Here is a 24285-nt window from a genome sequence, read left to right as displayed (position 1 = left end):
CAGAAGAGAAGGAGATGTTGAAGATACTGGAAAAAGAGGGATAATAATCTATAACTAAAACTAATGAGAAGACTGTTTTAAATTTCTGCATAGATAGAACAGTATTCTCTGTTTCATAAGAAGAGACAAAGAGTGCATATGTGGGTTAGTTTATGGATTTTTTGTGAAAAAGGTAAGGGAATTTTCTCTTGATGGCATCTGTAGGAAAAAAATAGCATCTTTTTAAGACTGAGGAGTGAGATGGGGAGAATGGAGGTTTAAGGAAGGTGAAGTTTCAAAATTGTTTTTGTGAAAACTAGAGTTAATGAATCAAATAATCATTCATTTGAGAATGAGTAAAGAAGATACTGTTCTAATTCACAGAGTTTAAAATGTTTTACCAACATCATAACAATATAAGGAAAAAATCTAATTAAATGCTAAATGATATGTATAATGCTGCTAATAGACAAAGGAAAGCAAGGATGGATGTAGCCTTCAGTCACATGGAAAGATTTTGTGGAGGAAGAACTTAAGGTTCGGCCTTGATGCACAGGTAGGTAAATTTGATAGGAGGAACAACACAAACCAAGTATGGAGCAGGTCCTTAGTGATAATCCGCAATGATTTGGTTGATGCTAATCCTTCTTTTATGTCAATATTTCAGTGAGTATGGAGGTGAAACTATACCAGGACCTGTATTTGATTCAACAAGTCACCCAGCTCCAGCTCCTGCTCCCTCTTCCTCATCGGCATTTCGACCTGTAGTGCCATCCAGGCAGATTGTAGAAAGGCAACCTCGGATGCTGGACTTCAGGGTTGAGTACAGAGACAGAAATGTTGATGTGGTACTTGAAGACAGCTGTACTGTTGGTAAGACTTTTCCTACCATAAAGCCTTCATAAATAGACAATTCATTAGGTACACATTCATTTATATGTTTTTTCTTTGGAGTTGACTGCCAACAAGGGAACAAAAGCAAATTGAAGCTATTTTCCCATACATATTATTGTGCTCTATTTTTAAATACAATGTTGAGGTTGAGGTAAGTTTGAGAATAATCATTTTGTTCCATGTATATTGAATGCTGTTTTAGGACAGGTGCAAATCAAATATCTAGGAGCTTAAAAAAAACATTGTAATTATTAGGTACATTGCTTATCTGACTTTATAGCCGAAGCTCACTTACTTTTCATACTATGGTTTATGAGAGAGAAGAAATACAACGTATTTCTGCTTCAGTACTATCCTTTCAAAGGAAACTCAATGCCTGCCTTTTTAATTTTTTTAGACAGACTTTACTAAATTTCTGTAGAGAACCTATGTTGAACTCATGTTTGGTTCAGATTATTTGACCTATGTTTGTTGTAGAACCAGTAATTTCTATTTTACTGTAGTTTTGCCTTAAATCTAAATTCTAAATATTTCTGAAATTTTGTCCTTGTTCTTTTTTCAGATTTCCCCCTAATTTTATTAATTTAATACAGAGAAAAGCAATACTGTCAAAAGAATGATCATTTTCAAACACTAATCAGATTGTTATCCTCTTACTTAAAACCATTTAGAATTTTCCATTGTTTTTAGGATAAAAGTCAAATCTTTTAACATGGCCTTAAGTCCCTGCTACATTTTTAGTTTTCATCTGTTGTTATTCCCCTTATTGCTCACATGTCTAGGTTGTAATGGACTTATTTCAGTTCTTTGAATAGGATCAGGGCCCGTATACTTGGATTCCTCTCCTACTCCAGCCATTTCTCCCCATGCACATCCTTCTGCTTCCAAATATTCTCCTGTACGTTCCCTTTTTAAAAAAATTGTGGTTAAAAAAGAATAATATGAAAACATAAGCATAATATGATATTTTAAGTGTATAGTATTTTTAAACTATATGCACAATGTTGTACAGCAGATCTTTAGAACTTTTTCATCTTGCATAACGGAAACATTGTATCCAATGAACAACAACTTTCCTTTTTCCCCTCTGGCAACCATCATACTTTCTGCTTCTGAAAGTTTGATTACTTTAAGTGCAGTAAACATGGAATTGCAAATCTGTTTTGAGGCCCTACTTTCCATTGTTTTGGATAAATACCCAGAAATGGGATTGCTGGATCATGTATTAGTTCTATTTTTAATTTTTTGAGAACTTCCTTACTCTTTTTCCATAGTGGCTGCACATTTTACATTCCCATCAATAATGCACAGGGGTCCCATACTCTTCTTATCCTTGCAAACATTTGTTATTTTCTGTTTTTTAGCGTTTTATTGTTGTTTTGTTTTTAAATATAATGGCCATCTTGACAGGTAGATGATGATACCTCATTGTAGTTTTGGTTGGCATTATCATGATGATTAGTAATGTTGAGCATTTTTTCATATGCCTGTTGCTCATTTGTATGTCGTCTTTGGAAAAATATATATTCAGGTCCTTTACCCATTTTTAAATTGGGTTGTTTAGTTTTTTGCTATTGAACTATAGGACTTTATGTATTTTGGATATTAACCTCTACCACATATGGTTTGCAAATACTTTGTCCCGTATGTTGCCTTTTCACTCTGTCGATTGTTTGCTTTCCTTTACAGAAGATTTTTAGTTTAATACAGTCCCACTTGCCATTTTTACTTTCGTTGTCTTTACTTCTGGTGTCATATCCAAGAAATCATTTCCAAGACCGGTGTTGTGTAGCTTTTTCTAGGAATTTTATAGTTTCAGAGCTTATATTTGTCTTTAACCCATTTTGAGTTAATTTTAGCATATAGTGTAAGATGAATGTCCAACCTCCATTCTTGTTCGTGTAGATATCCAGCTTATCCTGCACAATTTGTTAAACAGGCTGTCCTTGCCCTGTTGTGTAGACTTGGCATCCGAGTCAAAGATCATTTGACCTGTATGTGTGGGATCATTTGTGGGCTCTCTGTTCTGTTCCATTGGTCTGTACACCTGCCTTTATGCCAGTACCATACTGTTTTGATTACTTTGTAAAGTGTTTTGGAAGTCAGAAAGTGTGAGGCCTCCAGCTTGATTATTTTTGTTTTAAGATTGTTTTGCCTATTCAAGGTCCTTTGTGGTTCCATATGAAATTTAGCATTTTTTTTGCTATTTCTGCAAAAAATGCCATTGGGATTTTGATGGGGAATCACATTGAATATTAGGTCGCTTTGGGTAGTATGGCATAATAGCAATATCAAGTATTTCAATCCATGAACACGTGATGTCTTTCCATTTATTTATAATGTCTTGTAGTTTTTATTGTGCAAGTTTTTTGCCTCCTTGGTTAAGTTTATTTCTATTATTTTATTCTTTTTGATGCTATTATAAATGGGATTCGTTTCTTAGTTTCCTTTTGGATTATTTGTGTATAGAAACATAACTAATTTTTATATTTGATTTTGTATCCTGCAGCTTTGCAAAATTTGCTCATTAGTTCTAGTAGGGTTTTCTTGTTGTTTGTTTTTGTGGACTCTTTTGAGTTTTCTAGCGAACAGAGGTAATTAATTTTAGTTCTTTTTGACTTGGATGCCTTTTATTTCTTTTTGTTGCCTAATTGTTCTGGTTAGGACTTTCAATATTATGTTGAATAGAAGCACTTAGAGTGGGCATTCTTGCATTTGTTCATGATCCTTAGAGGAAAAGCTTTTAGTTTTCAAAATTGAGTGTGATGTTAGCTATGGGCTTTTCATACGTAGCCTATATTATGTTGTGGTAATTTCCTTCTGTTCCTGTGTGTTGAGTGTTCTCATCATGTAATGGTGTTGAATTTGTCATGAGCCTTTCCTGCATCTATTGAGATGATCGTGTGATGTTTTCCCCTCCATTGTGTTAGTATGGTGTGCCGCATCAATTGGGATTCACATGCTGAACCATCCCTACAGTCTGTGGATAAATTCCACTTGGTCATGGTGTGTATAATACTTTCAATGTGTGGTTTAATTTGCTTTTCTAGAGTTTTGTTGAGGATTTTTGCATCTATATTCATTAGAGTTAAAGGCCTGTAGTTTTTGGTTGTTTTTCTCCTTTGCCTGCCTTTGTCTGACTTTGGTATCATGGTAATGTTGGCTTCATAAAATGAGTTTAGAAACATTCCCTTCTCTTTGATTTTTGGAAAGAGTTTGTGAAAGATTTATATTAATTTTTCTTTAAATGTCTGGTAGAATTCTCCTGTGAAACAGTCTGGGCCGTACGTAGGTTTTTGATTACTGAGATTTCCTTACTAGTTATAGGTCTGTTCAGATTTTCTATTTTTTCATGATTCAGTCTCGGTAGGCTTTGTTTCTAGGAATTTACCTGTTTCTTCTAAATTATTCCATTTGTTGGTAAATAATTGATCTCTATAATCCCTTTATTTCTGTGGCATCATTTATACTGTATCCTTTTTCATTTCTGATTTCATTTATTTGAGTCTTTTTCTCTTGTTTAGGCTAATTAAAAAAATTTACTGATCTTTTCAAGCATCAACACTTAATATAATTTCCCAACTTAATGTAATGAAACAAAAAATCTATAGCAGTTTCCTTCTGCTTTTCCCCTCAACTTTTGTTTATTTGGGAAAGTCTTTATTTTTTCTTAAATTTATTAAGATGATCATCTTGTGACCTAACATCATCTGTCCTGGAGAATGTTTCGAGTGTACTTGAGAAGATCATATATTCTGCTGCTGTTCGATGTAATGTTTTGTGTATGTCTGTTAGGTCTATTTTGTGTGCAGTGTTGTTCAAATCTCCATTTCCTTATTAATCGCCTGTGTAAAAGTTTTATTCATTATTGAAATCTCCTATTCTTATTGTGGTAGTGTTGTGTATTTCTCCCCTAAGTTCTGTCATTGTTTGCTTCATATACTGGGTGCTTTGATATTGAGTATCAGGAAAAAGTCTGGCCGTTGTTAATATAATGAGAACAGTTTGTGTGACATCGATGGAACCTGGCAGCCAAGGAGAGTGGACTGGAATGTGCATGTGTGAATAATGAAGACTTCACTGTACCAGTCAGTGGGGGCAATAGAGGCAGTTGAGCGAGCATGTGTCCTGTGTGGCTATTGCTTTCAAACTGACTGAGCAAGTAGAGCAATGAATCTGCATCAACTTTTGCATTAAGCTTGAACATCCCTCCGCGGAAACTATTTGGATGACTCAGAAGGCTTTCAGAGACAGTGCAAAGAGTGCAGCACAAATAAAAGTGTGGCACTTCAGAGTTTCTCGACCATCACTTCAAAGATGGTTGAGAATCTGTTTAAAGTGATCCATGTTCTGGAAGGCCTGCAAGAAGCAGAACTCCTGAGAATGTTGAAGGTATACGGGCTGTAGTCAACAAAGATCGGTGACAGAGTGTGAGAACTAGAAGCTGATCTGGGTATTCCAAAAACTATGGTGTCTGAGATTTTGATGCATGATCTTGGCATAGATTATGTCATGGGAAAATTTGTTCTGCGGCTTCTATTATCAAGGCAGAAGGGACATTGTGCTACAGTTGCTAATGATGCTGGAGAACTGTGTGAGGTCCCAGGGTGCCTAGTTTAAAAGGGACAGAGGTGTCAGGTCCTATGCACAATATTTCTTGGATCTTGTATCTTCTTCGATAAATGCTGCCATGTTTCATAGTACATGGCTGGGTACTTTCTGGACACAATTCATATGTTTGTGATTGTTAGATCTTCCTGGTGAATTGACTGTTTTTTTTAATTTATAATCTTCTCCTTTGTGACAGTGTTTGACTAACATACTGTTCAGTCTGCTATAAATATGGCAACCCATCTCTCTTTTGGTTACCATTTTCATGGAATATCTTTTTTCATCCTTTCCCTTCATCCTCTGTATGTCCATGAATCTAAACTGAGTCACTTGTAGACACCATGTAGTTAGATCTTGTTTTTTTAATCCATTCAACCAATCTATGTCTTTTGATTGGGGAATTTTACCCATTTACATTTAAAATAATTTCTGATAGGGAGTGACTTATATTGTAATTTTAATAATTATTTTCTTTCTGTCTTGTAGCTTTATGGCCCTCTTTTTCTTTCTTGTGTTATGTTTGTTGAATTTTTTTTTGGTAATACCATGCTTTGATTCTTTCTCATTTTCTTGTATGTATTTTCTATAGGTAATTTCTTTGTGGTTACCGTGGGGCTTAACTAAGACATCTTGAAGTTATAATAATTTATTTTAACTTGATAACTTCAATTATACATATAAAAATTCTTGTTTCTTATCCTTTTTTATTGCAATCAGAAATTACGTCTTTTTATATTTTGTATTCATTAACATATTTATAGCTGTACTTATTTTTTATACATTTGTCTTTAACTTTTGTAACCAGATTAAGTGGCTCAAACACCACTGTTAAAGTATCTGTACGTACCTACAGGATTCTGTAATTGGGCTACTATTTTTTCACATAAGCTCTCTGCCCCTTTCTTTTCTCTTCTGTGACTCCCACAATGCATATATCAGTTCTTCAGTCATGTCTCCAATGTCCTTTAGGCTTTCTTCACTCTTCTTCATGTTTTTTTACCCCCCCTCTAAATGGATAATTTCAAATGACACGTCTTAAGGTTTACAGATTCTTTATTCTGGTTGATCAGTTCTGTTGTTGAGCCCTTTTAATGAAATATTCCATTAAATTATTATACTCCTTAGCTCTAAAATTTTTGTTTGGTTCTTATTTATAGTTTATATCTTTTTGTTGATATTTAAAATGAATTTTGTATATTCAAAATTCATCTACTGATAGTTGAAAAAAATTTTTTTTAACCTTTATACTAGTATTTAATCAGGAAGTATTTGACCATGTATTTGACCATACTTATTGCTCATATGGATTTTCAGTAATATTGCTAAGGCATTCTTGGTGTATTAGTAGGAGATTCCTTAGTAGGGAGTTACTAGGCCTTTACTTTGTTATTTTAGTGATGAGTATTTTATTATCATGGGGCAAAGAACTCAGTGCTATATCACTTTTTTCTTAAATCTTAAAAAATATCTCAGATTTTTATTTTTAAGAAAAATGGAAGAGCCTTATATTAAATAAATTTTAACTGCTGTTATGTTGCATGTGGCTAAGCTGTTAATAGCATCATATTTAAAAGTGACCTGGTTCATTTTGTTGATGAACTATTTGGCATGTGGTGGAAGTTCATGGATATTTTATCGCTTGAACTACTGTTCAAAAAATAAAAAGATTTTATTTATTTATTTTTAGACAAAAGGGAAGGTGGGAAGAAAGAGAGGGAGAGAAACATCAATGTGTGGTTGCCTCTTGTGCACCCCCTACTGGGGACCTGACCTGGCCCTCCACCCAGGCATGTGCCCTGATTGGGAATGAAACCGGTGACCCTTTGGTTCCCAGACTGGCGCTCAGTCCACTGAGCCACACCAGCCAGTGCTGAACTACTGTTTTATTGGTTCACTCAGTTGGAGTGAAATGCCCTGCTCATTTCAAGGGTAGTGTTCAGAAACACTGGCTTCTGTGGTATTAATATTATATTTTAATTCTATCTTACTTTGGAGAAAATGACTATGGAACTATTGTAAAGCTTTGTTACAGAAATGTGAAAAATTCCAGGGATATTTTGTAAAATATTGGCTTTATAGTTCACTGTAAAAGTCCAAGTATGGTAGAGTAGAAGCAGTCAGGTTACATCATTCTGTTAAAAAAATACAGTTAAAATAGTTACAAATATATTGTAAATGAAATTTGATTTAAAATGAAATTTGATTTGAAATGAATTATAAATAAGATATTGTTATTTTATACCATGTACTTTTTCCTGCTTCTTCTGTTTCCAGTTTTTTATTTGGTCAGGATTATAATTATTCTCTTATTATGAATTACATGCCAGCCAGAGAATCATGTCATGCACCTTCTCTGTTTGTTGATATGCATCACCATGGAAGCTGTTCAGGGATATTTGGGACGTGGTGGAAATTTTTTCTTTTTTTTACTCCTTTTATTGTATTTGATTAAGATCTGTTAGTTTTATCATATCACTTGACTTCCTCCTTTATTTTGAGCCCCTCTGATACAGTTCAGGAATTAATTTCTTTGGTGAGTTATTAAAATAACTCCTCTGTCTAATCTCCATTTTTTCAATTTCTTTTTCTATTCTCTATTTTACATAATTGCCCATAGTGATCTTTCTAGGATATAGGTCTCCTCACATACCTTTCAGTGGTTCCCTATTTCCTATATTCTTTTTCATTTGCCCTTTCCTGTTACATTTTTCTGGAAAACTAATAGTCATCTTTTAATATCTCACATACATATCTCTCCTTATGAAGCCTCTTGACTTCCATGGACATAGTTAAGTTGATTAATCTCCTATGCTCTTATAAGAATGTTCTGTAGATTTTTTAAAGGGATTTTAAAACATGTTTCAGTTTTCTTTTGTGACTGTTAACTTCTCAAAGTCAAAAACCAGATCTTAGGCTTCTCTAAACTCTCTCTCTAAGCACAGTGTTTGGCACTGAGAAAATAAATGGCTCAATGAATGAGCGTATGTATATTTTATATGTACATTAATTCATCTACCATAAGAAATTAAAAAAAAATCCTCATTATAGTTTATGTGACCTGCAATATAACTACTAGTTTTTAGATATAGATCACCTTACTGTTAATTAAAGACCTGAGTAAATACTAATTTTTCTGTTTATGTATAAATATAACAATGCAAAGAGATGCTAAATAAAATGCAGTTTTCCATGTTATCAGGAAAACTCAAAGTATAAAAGCAAGCCTAGAGACAGCCAAGAACTTTTATATCAGAGTGACACCTAGTGGTAGTTGTATTGATCTGTTAATGTTTTTAGTGTCTTGTTTATTATGGCAGTTTCATTTTACTACAAAATCCTTCTGGGCTTTCTTATTTTGAATACAGTTTTAAAATTATTTTAAATCATTGGTTCTTCTATAAAGTTACTATCTAGTATGGAATAGTGTAATTTTGAGGGTAGGAATTACTGTATATTGTAACTGTAAGATCTAGCAGTAAATTTAACCTAACAAAGGTATTGTCCAATAAAGTTAGTGGCATCAGTGCTGTCAGTAAACCTACTTCTGCAGGGCTTGCTCAGCGTATCCTTAGTTCCATTTCTAGAGTATAGCAGACAAATGGGTCTGTTATTAGTAAAACCATTCGCCTTATTTATTTTCTCTTCTGAAAACCACCATTTTAATATTGGACATTTTAGTTTAAAAGAATCATGTTGAGTATGGAAATGGTTGACATTTAATTTAGCAAGTGCATTTTGAGCCTGAAAAAGTAGTTTAGTATATTTCAAGTAAATTTTTGTCTTGACTTTGTAAACTAAGTTTCTGATTTTTACTCTGACTCTGCAACTCAAATTAACCACACATGCCTTAACCTTCTGTGCCTTTATGAATAGTAAGCACTATGTAAGTGGTTGGTGTTGGTTATTACTGCATGTGAAAAGAAGGGAAGAGTAGCAGTCTTACTTGCTTGTGCAGATGTTGGCACTATGAAATGACAGTTCTAGCTGGTATTTTGGGGGAGGACAGACAGCAAATGTTGTGCATTAATAGTATTATTCTTTGATCCATTTACAAACTGGTGTCTATGGCCTCTATGCCAATAATTATGTACTCCCCAAATTATGCAGCATCTCAAACTGTGATCTTTGTGCCGTTTATCTTTCAGCCTCTTCTTTGTTTGATACTTCCCTATAATCATTGATTCTTCCTTTGAAAGATTCTAAAATAAACTTTTCTTTTTTTAAAGAAATAAACATATGTAGTAATGGCTATAATAGTAAATAACACTTTACTTTCCCAAGGTCTCATATTTAACAATCACTGCTGAAAATTAGGAAGTAAACTTTTGTAAAATCAGAATAGGACATTTTATTATAGTTGTTTGTTTATTACTTTGGACTTAAAATTATGCTAAGTTCTTGAGCTATACATAAATAAAACAGTCCTTATCTCTGAAAACTCCACGGTCTATATTTGGATAGGAGGGGGGAAGAATACATGGAAATAAAGGGCATTTATCTGTTCATTCATTTATTCACAAACACGTTAACACATTACCTACTATCCACCAACCACGATGCTCACTGTTCCTATACAACTATCAGTTCCTATACAACTCTTAGAATGACAACGGTGAGGCAGACATAATTATCCCTCTTTCAAAGATGAATAAACTGAGAATTCCTGGACCACACAGTTCAGCTTTAAATTGAGTCTAAAACTCATGATCTTTCCAATGAAACAATTTCTATTATGGAAGTATACACGAGGTGCTATGAGGGTATTGAAAAAGAGGCAATTAATTCAATTTTAGCTGGTATTTTGGGGGTTCGGTAAGGGAATAATTAGGGTTGTGAGGGTGGTCAGGAAAGATTTCAGAGACCAGGCTGTGAAAGAAATATGAGTCAAAATAGGTCGTGTGGATAAAGTGAGGGGAAAGTGATTGTAGGCAAGGAGAAGCACAGTGACGGGAATGATAATGATGTGTCTAGAGGACTAAAGAAGAAGATACAGTGTTTAGCCTGTAGTTGGGGTTGTGGTCTTCTTTGTTAAAAGTGAACTTAAATAGAATCTCTCCTTTTTCACCAGTGACAGATTGATTCTACCCTTCTCTCCTCGTGTGCTGCCCCTGTCCTTGCCCCTGCCCTTTTATACTCACTGACAGACTGATTTTCACGTTACCTTGAGATAGCCAGAGCCAGTACTCCCATTGTAGAGATGTGAGAACCGACAAAAGGTAATTGATTGATTCATGGAGATTAATGGGTTCGGAGAGATCTGTAAACACTAGTCTAAGGGGTCACGAATTAAGTAGTCTTTTTCCATATTTTTGTATTAGGGTCATCTGGTGGGTGGTTAAATACTTTTGGCAATGGGGTGCTTGTTAAGTTAAGGCAGTGATTCCATTGTTTATCAACTCTGACTATAATTTTATAAATAAAAACATTTTATATACTAAACATATTAAAAAAAAACGAGGTATCAATTTTATGTGTTAGTTTTTCCTTATTTTGAGTTGCCACCAGTAAGCTCCATTTTTTTGACTTCACTCGGCTTTCAGAGATAGGCTGCACAAGGTAAAAATATTTTCCTCTTGACAATTCTTCAGATATTAAAAGGCAGTACTATTATTCCCCATTTCTTCAGGCTAAATATCTTTAGTACATTCAACTACTACACGGATTTGTATGGAAGTTAAAATGCATGCTCTATTGGGATATAATGTACAGCATAATGACTAGTTAACGGTGTATAGTATACTTGAAATTTGCTAAGGGAGTAGATCTTAAAAGTTCTCATCACAAGAAAAAATTGTAACTGTGTGAGGTGATTGATGTTAACTAAACTCATTGTGGTAATTACTTCACAATATATACATATATCAAATCATGCAGTATGCCTTGTACTAATACAGTGTTATACAGGGTGGGGCAAACATAGGTATACAGTGGTATGTGAAACAGTTTATTCTTGTCCTATTTGTTTGTATTACAACTGTAAACACACTTTTGCCCCACCCTATATATAAATTACCTTTTAATAAAACTGGCAAAAATACATAGTATAGATGCTACTTGTTGTTACAGTTGATTTTTTCTGAAGCATGACTTTCAGGTACTTTTTCATGTTAGAACCACGATGCATTTCAGGGTTCCAGTGCTGCATATACAGTGTGACACTTATATTAGTGCCCATTTTGGGTTGAGAAAGCACAGTTGGCCTCTCCTCTTTCTGTTAGTGTAACCTGCATTTGTTTTTGAAACAACTTTTTCATGATGTTTCAGAGTCTCACAGTGAGATGTGATTGGAGTTACTTTGTGCCCTATACTCGCTCTATGTAATTTATATATCTTTGTGTAGTAATTGTCTCATGGTTTCTTAACAAGTTTAGCTTTCTGTGAGACTGTGATTTCCTCTAAGATGGACATAATTTCTTCTTACCTTTGTATTGTGCTTGGTGCTTGGAAGTAGTAGGTATTAAGTAAATATTTGGTGAATACACTTATTGAATAATGGGATGAGCACTGTTGTAATCCTAAAACCTTTAGAGTTAAAAAGTATCTTTTCTCTTTCCTGTTTTCTTTTTCTTTTTCTCTTCTCTCCTCTGTTTCAGTTTACAATGTTTTCTTGCTGAGGAATTCCTTTCCTACAGCCAGTTTTTGTGTAGCTTTCTTTGCTAATTAGTTCAGCCATTCTGCTCACCTTTCTCAGGCCAGTTTGCTTGCCATCTTAGTGGGCTCAAGTCTAGAGACTAAAAAGCAATAGGAAGAGGTAGTTAATGTACTTTTGAGCTGATCTTTTCCACTCCTCTCCTGACTGTCTCTCTTCTTACAGTCATTTATGCCATTATAGAATATGAAACTAACCCACCAACAGATTTGGTTTGGAAACCCCTTTATAAGCTTAGAAAATAGATTCTAGTTTGGAGAGGGCTGAGGAGTCCTAGCTATACTTTATTAATTTCTCAGTTCAAAGATAGGAAGATTATAGGTTAATTTAAGGGTATGTGATAACTCAGAAAATACAGAACAAATTTCTTGGCCCTCATTTCCTTGGTGGCCATAACAATAACTCAGACCCTGATATGGAGTAACATCAACCCAAGTTTCTCCAGGATTCTTAAGTATGTAAAAAAACTGGAAATTTTTGTTTGACTGTTTTCCTTCCCTAATTAGATTAGATCCTTTGTCCCTTAAGTGTTCCTTTGTGGAAATACCAACTCTCAATTTGATAGCTTCCTAATTATTTTCCCTACCTCTAGTCTTGCTCCATTCTTGCTGACTCTTCATAGTGCTTCAGCTGTCCTTGCATTTGTTTGCACATTTGTTTATTCACTCAGTAAGTATTTTGTACTCTGCTCCAATCCCAGATCCACAATGGAGACCAAAACAGGCATGGTATTTGTTTTCATAGAACTCACAGTCTAGTCAGAGATATAGACATAACCAATTTCTAAAGAATAAATTGTAACTTAGGATAACTGGTCTTTCGAGAGTACAAATATAATAATCATGTCACTCCTGTGATTGAAAAAATCTCATGTACCTTATCAAACAACTAAAAAAGAAAAAACATGATTATCTCAGTAGATAAAGAAAAAGCATTTAACAGAATTCAATATCCATTTGAAAAAAATTCCCCAAAGTTAAGAATAAAAGGTAGATTGCTCAACTACTAATAAAGGTCATTTGCAAAAATTCAACACCTAACATACTTAATGAAAGTATGAGCGCTTTGACACTGGGATTGAAAACAAGGCAGGATGTTCCTTCCTGCCCTTCTATTCAGCACCCCACTGGAGGTCCTAGACAGTGCAATAAAAAGAAGTAAGATTTCAGGAGGAATTATTCATAGAAAAGAATTAAAAATATTTCATTCAAAACGACATAATAATCTATGTAGAAAACCCCAAAGAATTTACAAAAAGGTTATAGAACTAATAATTGAGTTTAACATGGTCAAAAGATACAGTCAGTTAACAAAAATCAATTATATTTTTATTCTAGCAACACATAATTAAAAACTAAAATTTTTAAAAATATCTTTTTACCAAAGGGGCAAATTTAGCAAAAAATATGCAAGGCCTTATACTGCAACTACAAAACATTTCTGAGAAAAATTAAAGACGTAAATAAATGGAAAGATATGTCATGTTCATGAATTGGACAACTCACAATTGTTAAAATGTCATATTTTTTCCTCACACTGATCTATAGAATCAGTGCAATTTCAATGAAAATTTCAGCTTTTTAAAAAAAGATATTGAGATGTTTACCCTCATTTATCTTAAAATGGAAGTTGTGTAGAATGTTCAAAATAATTCTTAGAGAGGCCCTGGCTGGTGTGGCTCAGTGGATTGAGCGCCAGACTGCAAACCAAAGGATCGTTGGTTCAATTCCCAGTCAGGGCACATGCCTGGGTTGCAGGCCATGTGCCCAGAGGGGGGCGCTTGAGAGGCAAGCACACATTGATGTTTCTCTCTGTCTTCCTCCCTCCCCCTCTCTAAAAATAAATAAAACCTTAAAAAAATAATTCCTAGAAATAACTCTATACCACTTAATTTTAAGACTGGTTTTTAAGGCAGTAATCATGATAATATAGTATTGGCAAAAGAGATAGACAAATAGGTCATTAGCACAGATAGAGTGTCTAGAAATAGACTTACTGTACCTGGTTAATCAGTTTTGGAATATTCTTTTCAACAAATGGAGCTGGCACAATTGGATATCCAAATGCCACATACATACATTAACCTTGAAGAAGAACCTTAACCCTTATACCATGTACAAAAATTAACTTCAGATAATTCACAGACCTACATGTAAGAGCTAAAACTATAAAATTTATGACAGAAGATCTGTGAGTTTGGCTTAGGCGAAGTTTTTTTTTTTCGTTCTTCAGATAGGACACAAAAAGCACAAATCATAAAAGAAAAATTAAAATATTGAACTTCATTAAAGTTATACACATTAATGAAACACATTAAACTCTGTCTGAAACACATTCATAAGAAAATGGAAAGATAAGCTGAAGACTGGGAGAAAATATTTGCATCAATTCACTTTATGAAGGACTCGTATCCAGGCCCCGACTGGTGTGCTCCAGTGGGCTGTGAAGCTGAAGATCACCGGTTCCGTTAAACCACTACCTGTTCTTGGGTAAATTACTTCCCAGAGGAGTTTTAAACATCCTCTCAGATGGGTCCTTTTTAGCCCTGAAAATCTAGTACGCCTCCTCTGGTACAAAATCTGATCTTTTTCTCAAAAGAACAGCTTTCATAGTTGAAACATAGTTTCAGCTATTTATGGGAGCTGGTGGCTAAAATGTTTAAAATGAGGAAATGAATAGAGGCAATAAAAGAATTCTGCCGTGAAACAAATAAATGTTAATTGAAAGAAGGAGGAAATTTGTTTTTGAGAATTTGCTTGCTAAAAATCCACATGACATTGTTTGTACATTTTTTCTTGTAGGTGGCAGGTTTGATTTCCCTTTTTGTGTCTGCTGGGATAGGCTGTTGCATTATTCTTCTTGAGGTGCCACCTTGTGTTATCATTTTTAAAATTTCAAGTAATGGTAATAGGTGGCATTAATATGAAATGTATTCTTAGTTTTATTTTGTTTTTTTTTTAAAGTCGGTGTGGAATTTGAGGCCAGAGAGGGCCTATAATTTGGCTCAGTAACCGTCACGTAGTGACAGAACTGACATAAGGCTTTTCATTCCAGTGATCTTAACATTGCTACAGAGTCCTGTATTCTGCTGGGGAATTATTAGTATACCCCCAGTATAGAATCTTTTCTACATCCTCCAGTGTTTAGTAGTTTTCTACAAATTTACAAAGGTTTAGTACTGTAAATTTACATCAGGAATTCCCTCCAGATAATCTTGAAAGAAGGTAGTGAAATCTATAGACCATGGATTTATTACAACCAGGGAATCTGAAGGAAAATAAAAACAACTACATAAAATTATTTTTCTCAGGCAATAAATGGCAGATGAAATATTTATAAATCTGTTTTCAATTTATTGGAGTGTAACAGAGTAAACAGAATGACCTTTTGCCAATTATTTCTTTGTTGAGCAGGCCAAAATCTGTTTAGAGTAATTGCTGACTAAGGTTTGACGTAAGCTGGCTTGCCTGTCCTCTCTCCCTCTCTCCCTCCCTCCCTCCCTCCCTCCCTTTCTCCCTCCCTCCCTTCCTTCCCTTCCTCCCTCACTTCCTCCCTCCATTTAAAGTTTCTTGTCACTAAAAACTAGAAAGTTCCTGTTAAAAACAAAAAAGCAAAGACATTTATTGTATAATCAGCAATATTTGAAATATTGATATAAAACTACCAAATAAATTGTTAGGCGTAGTAATTTATAGTTCATGGGGATATAAAACCATGTGAATTTAAACATCATAATTTCTAATGTTAAAGGTAAGTATTACCATGTAAAAATAAAAGTAATATGCCTGATAATGGTGTAATATGCTTTTATGAGCTACATCATTGCTTAGCTTTTCTGAACTGTTAAAACTAGGAAAAAATTGGGATTTCTGTAATAACTTTGTATGAGAAATAAAAAATTAAAAAAAATTGTTTCTGCCCTCAAAGGAGTAACTGGCATACTACCTGTATAAGGACGTAGAAAACTGGGCCAACTATCTGAAACAGTTGTGTTTAGGTATTGGACAACAGGCAGCATGGGAGGCCTGTGATATTTGAGGAAGGGAAACAGACAAGGTAAGCGCTGTAGTCTCCTCTAATTTATGCCTGGAGGGAATTTCTAGACCACCCTTCAGGGATAGGGGACCCAAGCAGAGCCTGACAGTTTTGCTGAGTTGAGAAAAAAGTAGTAGGAGATCCATGAAGCTGAAATGACTGGACTGTATAGGGTGGAGAAAGAGAGAAAAGAGAGCTACATAGAGGAACAACTCCAGAAATCTGGTTTGTGCTCCCTTCTAATCTTTGACTGCATAGTACTCCGTACATCATAGGGTAAGCTAAACAATTTCTTGAGCTCATAGGTATGGATAGGAAACTATTAAATTTCTTTACTCAGAGGAAAGAGATTCTATTGAATTATTAGAGACTCCAGAGAAATATTTTTCATATTAGTAACTAAAACTGGGAAATGTAGGTATGTATTAATAGATAACATTAATGAACCCATACATGTTAACATGAATAAGATTCTTAGTGAAAGATAGTTTTTTAAACATTTTTATTTATTGATGTTTTAGAGACAGAGACAGAGAGACAGACATCGATGTGAGAAACATCGATCAGCTGCCTCCTGCATGCGCCCCAACTGGGAATTGAACCCGCAACCTAGGTATGTGCCCTGACTGGGAATCAAAGCTGCAACCCTCTGGTGTACGGGACGATGCCGAAACCAATTGAGCCACTCAGCCAGGGCACTGATTAGTTTTCCAAAATAAAAAAATACTGAGAAAAAGGGCTTTTTTTTTTGACATTTTTGCAAACTCTTCAATTTCTATGTCGAAGACTGTTGGATTGTTATATTTGCTTCTCCATTTTTTCTGTTGTAATGTGTTACTTCTGTTGAAATATTTTAAGAAAATATGGCTACAAACATATATAATTGTAGAAGGGAGGAGTATTTTAATATCCTTTTCAGATAATATTCTTATAGTTTTATTTGATATTCTTGTTTGATACTGAACCAAAACTTGGCTAGTGGTGGGTTGTTAAAGGTTAGTAACAATGTGAAATCTGAAACCAGATCAATGAAAATTTAGCATTCTGTTACTTTAAAATCCTGTGGAATACCTTTACTTTAAGTGCATGATTTTGTAATATCTTGAAATTGTCATTTGGAAACTTTTGGTTCACTTTGTTATAAAGATCAACCAAATCTTGCCATGTTACATTTTATAATATCGATAAATCACATTTGTTAATATCATCACTGACCTCATAGAAAAATATTGTAAGTTTTGGGACGCTATCAGGCTCATAGTGGCATATACAAATTTTTAAAAATTTGGATTTTAGTTTGAAGACCCATCCTATTATTGAAAAAAAATGTCAGTTGTTTTCTTTGGATTGACAGGCTTTGGTTGTGTTTGAGAAAATACCAAGTCTGAGTAATATAGTGTGTAGTCATTTGTTCAAGTAAAAATTGTGCTCTGTGAAAAGACCAGTTCATCTCATAGTGCAAACGAATGCTTTTCCTCAAGACTACCACTGTATTTCAGTATGAAGCAGAAATTCTTTACGGGTATTGTTCATTTCATCACACACAAATGTAAATGGATTAAATACTCCAATCAAAAGATAGGATGGATGAATCAATAACAAAACAAGACCCATACATATGCTACCTACAAGAGACCCACTTCAGATCAAAAGACACACACAGACCCAAAGTGGAGGAATGGGAAAAGATGTTTCATGAGAATGGAAACAAAAACGAAGCAATACTTATACCAGACAAAATAGACTTTAAAACAGAGTCTATATAATAAGAGACAAAGAGGAGACAAAGAGACAAAGTGGAATTGGTCAGCAGTTCGGCTTCTGGATATTTACCCAAAGAAACTCACAACATTAATTGAAAGGACATATACATCTATATGTTCACTGAAGCATTGTTGACAGTGGCTAAGATATGGAAACAACTTAAGTGTTTATTGATGGACAAATGGATAAAGAAGAGGTGGTACATACATGCAATGGAATGTTACTCAGCCATAAAAAAGAATGGATCTTTCCATTTACAACAACATGGCTGGACCTAGAGGGTATTATGCTAAGTGAAATGAGTCAGAGAAAGACAAATGCTGTATTATTTCACTTAAAAACAAAAATAAATGAACAAACAAAATAGAAACAAGTGCATAGGTACAGAGAACATTTTGGTGGTTGCTAGGTGGGTGAGAGGTTGGGAGGGATGGATGATAAAAAGGAAGGAATTAAGATGTGCAAATTGCCAGTTTTAGAAACAGTCATGGAGATGTAAAGGACAGCATGGGGAATACAGTCAATATATTGTAATAACAATGTGTGGTGTCAGGTAGGGTACTAGACTTACTGAGGGGACCACTCTGTAAGTTATATAAAGGTCTGACCTCTGTGTTGTACACCCGAAACTTAGATAATCTTGTATATCAACTGTAATTGAAAAGTAAAAAGTTATTTAAAAAAATAAATGTAAATAATCTCACATTCTTGTTAGAAGGTAGAGATTGTGAGACTAGATAAAAAAGGAAAATTATATATTTACAAGAAGTCCAATTTAAATATAAAGCGTAAGATTGAAATGTATATTAGAAAACTAATCAACATAAATGTTATGTTAGTACATTGTTACTGGATTATATCAATATTAGATAAAGTAGACTTCTGGACAGGGAATAATATGTGGGCTAAGTAGAGACATTTTATGATGATTAAAATGTTTTCTTTTTTTTTTTGCTGCCATGTAAAAATATGGAATGCGTCACAAATTTGAGCGTCATCCTTGCGCGGGGACCATGCTAATCTTCTGTGTATCGTTCCAATTTTAGTGTCTGTGCTGCCAAAGTGAGCACGAAATGTTTTTTGGTTTTTTAAGTATATTTTACTGATTACGTTATTACAGTTGTTACCCTTTGACCCCCTCTGCCTGGTGCCCCCCTTCCCACTAGCATTCCTCTCCCTTAGTTCATGTCCATGGGTTGTACATATAAGTTCTTTGGCTTTTCCATTTCTTATACTATTCTTTTTAAAATATATATATATATTTTATTGATTATACTATTACAGTTGTCCCATATTTCTCCTTAATTCCCCTCCACCCTGTACCCCTTCCCACCATCTTTTCCCCATCTTACTTCATGTCCATGATTTGTACATATAATTTCTTTGGCTTCTCCATTTCTTATACTATTATTAACTTCCCCCTGTCTATTTTGTACCTACCAGTTATACTTCTTATTCCCTGTACTTTTCCCCCCTCCCCACTTCCCTCCCCACTGATAACCCTCCATGTGATCTCTATTTCTGTGAATCTGTTCCTGTTCTAGTTGTTTGCTTAGTTCACTTTTGTTTTTTTAAGTTCGGTTGTTGATAGTTGTATTTGTTGTCATTTTACTGTTTTTATTTTTGATCTTCTTTTTCTTAGATAAGTCCCTTTAACATTTCATGTAATAAGGGCTTGGTGATGAGGAACTCCTTTAACTTGACTTTATCTGAGAAGCACTTTATCTTCCCTTCCATTCTAAATGATAGCTTTGCTGGATAGAGTAATCTTGGATGTAGGTCCTTGCCTTTCATGACCTTGAATACTTCTTTCCAGCCCCTTCTTGCCTGCAAGGTTTCTTTTGAGAAATCAGCTGATAGTCTTATGGGAACCCCTTTGTAGGTAACTGTGTCCTTTTCTCTTGCTGCTTTTAAGAGTCTCTCCTTATATTTAGTCTTGGGTAATGTAATTATGAGGTACCTTGGTGTGTGCTTCCTTGGGTCCAACCTCTTTGAGACTCTCTGAGCTTCCTGGACTTCCTAGAAGTCTATTTCCTTTGTCAGATTGGGGAAGTTCTCCTTCATCATGTTTTCAAACAAGTGTTCAATTTCTTGGCTCTTCCTCTTTTCCTTCTGGCACCCCTGTGATTCAGATGTTGGAACATTTAAAGTTGTCCTGAAGGTTCCTAAGCCTCTCCTCATTTTTTTGAATTTTTGTTTCTTCATTCTGTTCTAGTTGAATGTTTATTTCTTCCTTCTGCTCCAAACTGTTGATTTGAGTCCTGGTTTCCTTACCTTCACTGTTGGTTCCCTGTACATTTTCCTTTATTTCACTTTGTGTAGTCTTCACTTTTTCCTCTGTTTTGTGACCATACTCGGCCATTTCTGTGAGTATCCTGATTACCAGTGTTTTGAACTGTGCATCTGATAGGTTGGCTATCTCCTCATCCCTTAGTTGTATATTTTCTAGAGTGTTGATCTGTTCTTTCATTTGGGCTGTATTTTTTTTTGTCTCGGCTCGCCTGTTACATAGTAAGGGGTAGAGCCTTTGGTGTTCGCCAGGGCGGGGCAACCCATGTCCCTGTGTTGCGGTGCTGTATGTGGGAGAGGAGAGGGGTCAGAGAGGGAACAGTGCTGCTCACTCAGCTCTTGGGCCAGCTTTCAGTCACTTCCTCTGCTACCCACAAGCAAATTGGGCCCTTCTGATGTTGATTCCCTGGTGGATGGGTTTGTGTACATTCTAGGACCCCATTGGTCCAATGAACTCTCCTGTGAGGCTGGGAGTTTCTCCTGCCATCGCAACACCCACAGGATTTTACAACCAGAGATTTTGAAGCTTTATTTCCCCGCGCTGGAAACCTGGGTTGTGTGGTCAGTCTCACCCCTCGGTTGTTCTCCTGGCTTACCTGCACACAAATGTGGGACTGCGCTCCACCAGCTGCCGCCTTGCCATGAGTCCTCTCTGCCCAGCTGCCCATCTCCGCCCCTCCTGTCAGTCTGGGCAAATGTTTTTTCTTTAACTCCTTGGTTGTTGGACTTCCATACAGTTTGATTTTGTGGCAATTCTGTTTTTTGTTTGTTTGTTTTTAAATTTGTTGTTGCCCTTCTTTTGGTGTGTGAGGAGGCAAAGTGTATCTACTTACACCTCCATCTTGCTTGGAAGTCCTGAAAATATTCATTCATCACAAAGATACAGTATCCTAAATGTGTACATATCTAATAACAGTTTGAAAGTATGTGAAGCAAAAACTGACAGAACTGAAATGAGAAATGGACACATCATAATTGTAATTGGAAGTTACAACTGTCCTGTCTCATTAATGTTCAGAACAGCATGTAGAAAATATGAACAATATACCAACCAGTTTGACTGACTCGAAATTTATAAAATGTTTTTTATAACTACAGCAAAATACATATTCTTTTCATTTATAGTTGCTATACTCATTAAGGTAGAAAATATGCCTGGACATAAAACAAGTCACAAAATGTTTTAAAATTATGTGTGATGTGTTCTCTGACAACAATGGAATTAAAATAGAAAATTCTAATATGTTTGAAATACAAGTAATGTATTTTTAAATAGACCATAGGTCAAAGAAAAAAATCACAGAGGAAATTAGAAATTATTTTGACTCAAATTATGGTGGAAACATAGCAAGCATATCAACATTTGTTTGATGCTGACAAAGTGATACTGAGAAAGAAATTTATGTTTCAGAGCTTAATTACAAAAGAAGGTTCTAAAATGCTTACACCTAAGAAGTAGGAAAAGACCCCCCACCCTTTACAGAAACTGGATTTACCTTCACTTCTAAAACAACTAAAAAAGCCACTCAAAAGGCTTAGAAGGAACAAGGTCTGGAATAGAGTCTGTGCCCACCATCTAGATGGGAAAAAACTTGTAATTCATGAAGCTTTGGATAGCATACTCAGATGCCTCTTGTCTCAGTATTGGTGAATAATTAGCCCTAGATTAAATAGTGCTCAGACGGTATCAACTAACATCTTACAAGCAAAGACCCGAAAACATTGAGCTGTTTCCAAGCAATATAACTGCATCCCAGGACAAAGCTCAAGAATATCTGTAGGAATAAAAAAAATATTCAGCACCCATCAAGGTAAAAGCCACAATGTCTGGTATCAAATAACAAATTACCAAGCACACAAAGATGTGGAAAAAACCTGGCCTATAATAAGGTCAATCAAAAACAATCCAGAACTGACAGAGATGTTGGAATCAGCAGATAAGGACATTAAAACAATTGATATAACTGTATCGTTTTTGCTCACACACAGAGAGGAAAGATTTAAAATCATAAGTCATTAAAATGTAAAAATATCTCAAATCAAATGTCTAAAGATGAAGACCATTGATGTCTAAGATGAACATGCCAGATGAGATCAACAGAAGATGAGGCAGTGGAGAAGAAAAGATTACTGTACTGAACTTGAACACAACACAATAAAACCACTTCAGAAAAGAGTTCAGCCCTTTCCTACAAAGCTACAAATACATTCTTCTGCATTTCTCTCCTTGGTATTTATCCAAGATAAATAAAAGCATATGTTTATCAAAAACATGCACATTATTGTCCATATTAACTTACTTGTAATATCCTCAAACTGTATAAAACACCAAATATGTATAAATCTGTGGATGGATAAACAAACTGTTGTATAATCATACAATAGAACACTACTCAGTAATAAAAAAAATGGACTATTGTTACATCCAACAATGTGGAAAGAAGTCCGATTTTAAATATATATTCTGCAATTCCATTTATGTAAAATCCTAGATAATTTAATGTAATCCATAGTCACAGAAATGAAATCAATGGTTCCCTAGGGGCCAGGTAGGGGTAAGGTGGAAGAATCACCAAAGGGCATAAGAAAATATGGGGGGGAGGGTGATGGGTAAGTTTACAATTTTAATTATGATGGCAGTTTCACTGTTTGAATATATTTGTCAAAACTTATCAAATTGTGGATTTTTAATATATGCAGTTTATTTTTATATTAATCATACTTAATAGAGCTGTTGTTAAAATTTTTTTTTAAAAATCAAAGTACAGGAAGAAAAAAATTACACACACACACAGAAAGCAGTAAAGCAGAAAATCAACAAAATCTAAAGCTCTTTTTGGGAATATTAATGAAATTGATAATTCTCTTGCTAGTGTGAATAAGAACAAAAAACAAAACAGTTAATCATATTAAAGATGAATGATATCTACAGACATTAAGTAGATTATAAGGCAACATTAAGACCACATTTATGCCAGTAAATTTAAGTTACATGAAATTTTCAAAAGCTGGGAAAATTATCTTAAAGTTACAAGTTATCACAGCAGACAGAAGAAACAATTAAAAATCTGAGTAAATTCTATATCTAATATATAAACTGAATTGACAGTCAGAACCTCCTCATAAGAAAAGCCGAGCCCAGATGACTTCACAGGTAAAGTCTATATAATATTTAAGCAAGAGATGTTAGCAATCATTAACAAGTAGAGAAATGTGAAATATTTCCTAATTCATTTTATGAAACCAGCATACCCAAACCAGACAAAGACATTACAGGTAATGCCTTACCTGTAATACCAAAAGCAGACAAAGACATTATAGGTAAAGAAAAGTACAGATCGGTATTTCTTATAACCATAGAGGCAGAAATTTCTAAAAAATATTTGCAAAGTGTATTTAGTAAAATACAATAAAATACTTACCTATGTATATTGTAACCTCATGGTCAAGTGGGCGTTATCCAAGAATGCAAGACTTGTTTAACAGCTTGAAATTAATTATTGTAATTCACCATATTAATACAACAAATGAAAAAATTTCTCTGATCATTTCAGTAGGTGGAGGAAAAGGCTCTGCACAATATTTAACATCATATCTTTATTGTTCAATTACGGTTGTCCCAATATTTCCCCCATTGCTCTCCCCTGCCCCACCCACCACCTGCTCCCTCAATCAATTCCCATCCTATTGTCCATTACCATGGGTCTTTTATACATGTTCCTTGACTAGACCCTTCCCCTTCTTTCCTGTTATCCCTCTCCCCCCTCCCCTCTGGTCACTGTCAGTTTGTTCCTTATTCCATGTCTCTTTTTCTCATTTGTGTGTTTCATTCATTAGGTCCTATTTATAGGTGAGATCATGTGGTATTTGTGTTTTGCTGCCAGTCTTATTTCACTTAGCATAATGCTTTCCAGTTCCATCCATGCTGTTGCGAAGAGTGGAATTTCCTTCTTTCTTTCTGTGGTGTAGTATTCCATTGTATAAATGTACCAGATTTTTTTGATCCACTCATTTACTGATGGGCACTTAAGTTGTTTCTAGCACTTGGCTATTGTAAATAATGC

The 24285-nt window shown here is 34.8% G+C and overlaps 1 protein-coding gene and 1 non-coding gene across 4 annotated transcripts in view; one reads left to right on the top strand and one right to left on the bottom strand.

The window, feature by feature from the left end:
- The window catches only part of FAF1 (Fas associated factor 1), a 423880-nt gene that overhangs the window by 120533 nt on the left and 279062 nt on the right, over positions 1–24285 (top strand). For all 3 annotated transcript variants that reach the window (XM_024571040.4, XM_045204230.3, XM_024571039.4), the window contains one exon: positions 647–852. In XM_024571040.4, the coding sequence (XP_024426808.1) occupies positions 783–852 (70 nt within the window). In that variant the 5' untranslated portion in view covers positions 647–782. The remainder of the gene's footprint in view (positions 1–646; positions 853–24285) is intronic.
- Positions 18896–19002, bottom strand: LOC112314674 (U6 spliceosomal RNA). Its single transcript, XR_002975809.1, has one exon. It is a non-coding gene; the product is annotated as a U6 spliceosomal RNA (small nuclear RNA).

The sequence above is a fragment of the Desmodus rotundus genome, chromosome 3, assembly GCF_022682495.2.
Source record: "Desmodus rotundus isolate HL8 chromosome 3, HLdesRot8A.1, whole genome shotgun sequence".
In the NCBI taxonomy this organism is placed as follows: Eukaryota; Metazoa; Chordata; class Mammalia; order Chiroptera; family Phyllostomidae; genus Desmodus; species Desmodus rotundus.
This window is presented reverse-complemented; position numbering and strand designations above follow the sequence as displayed.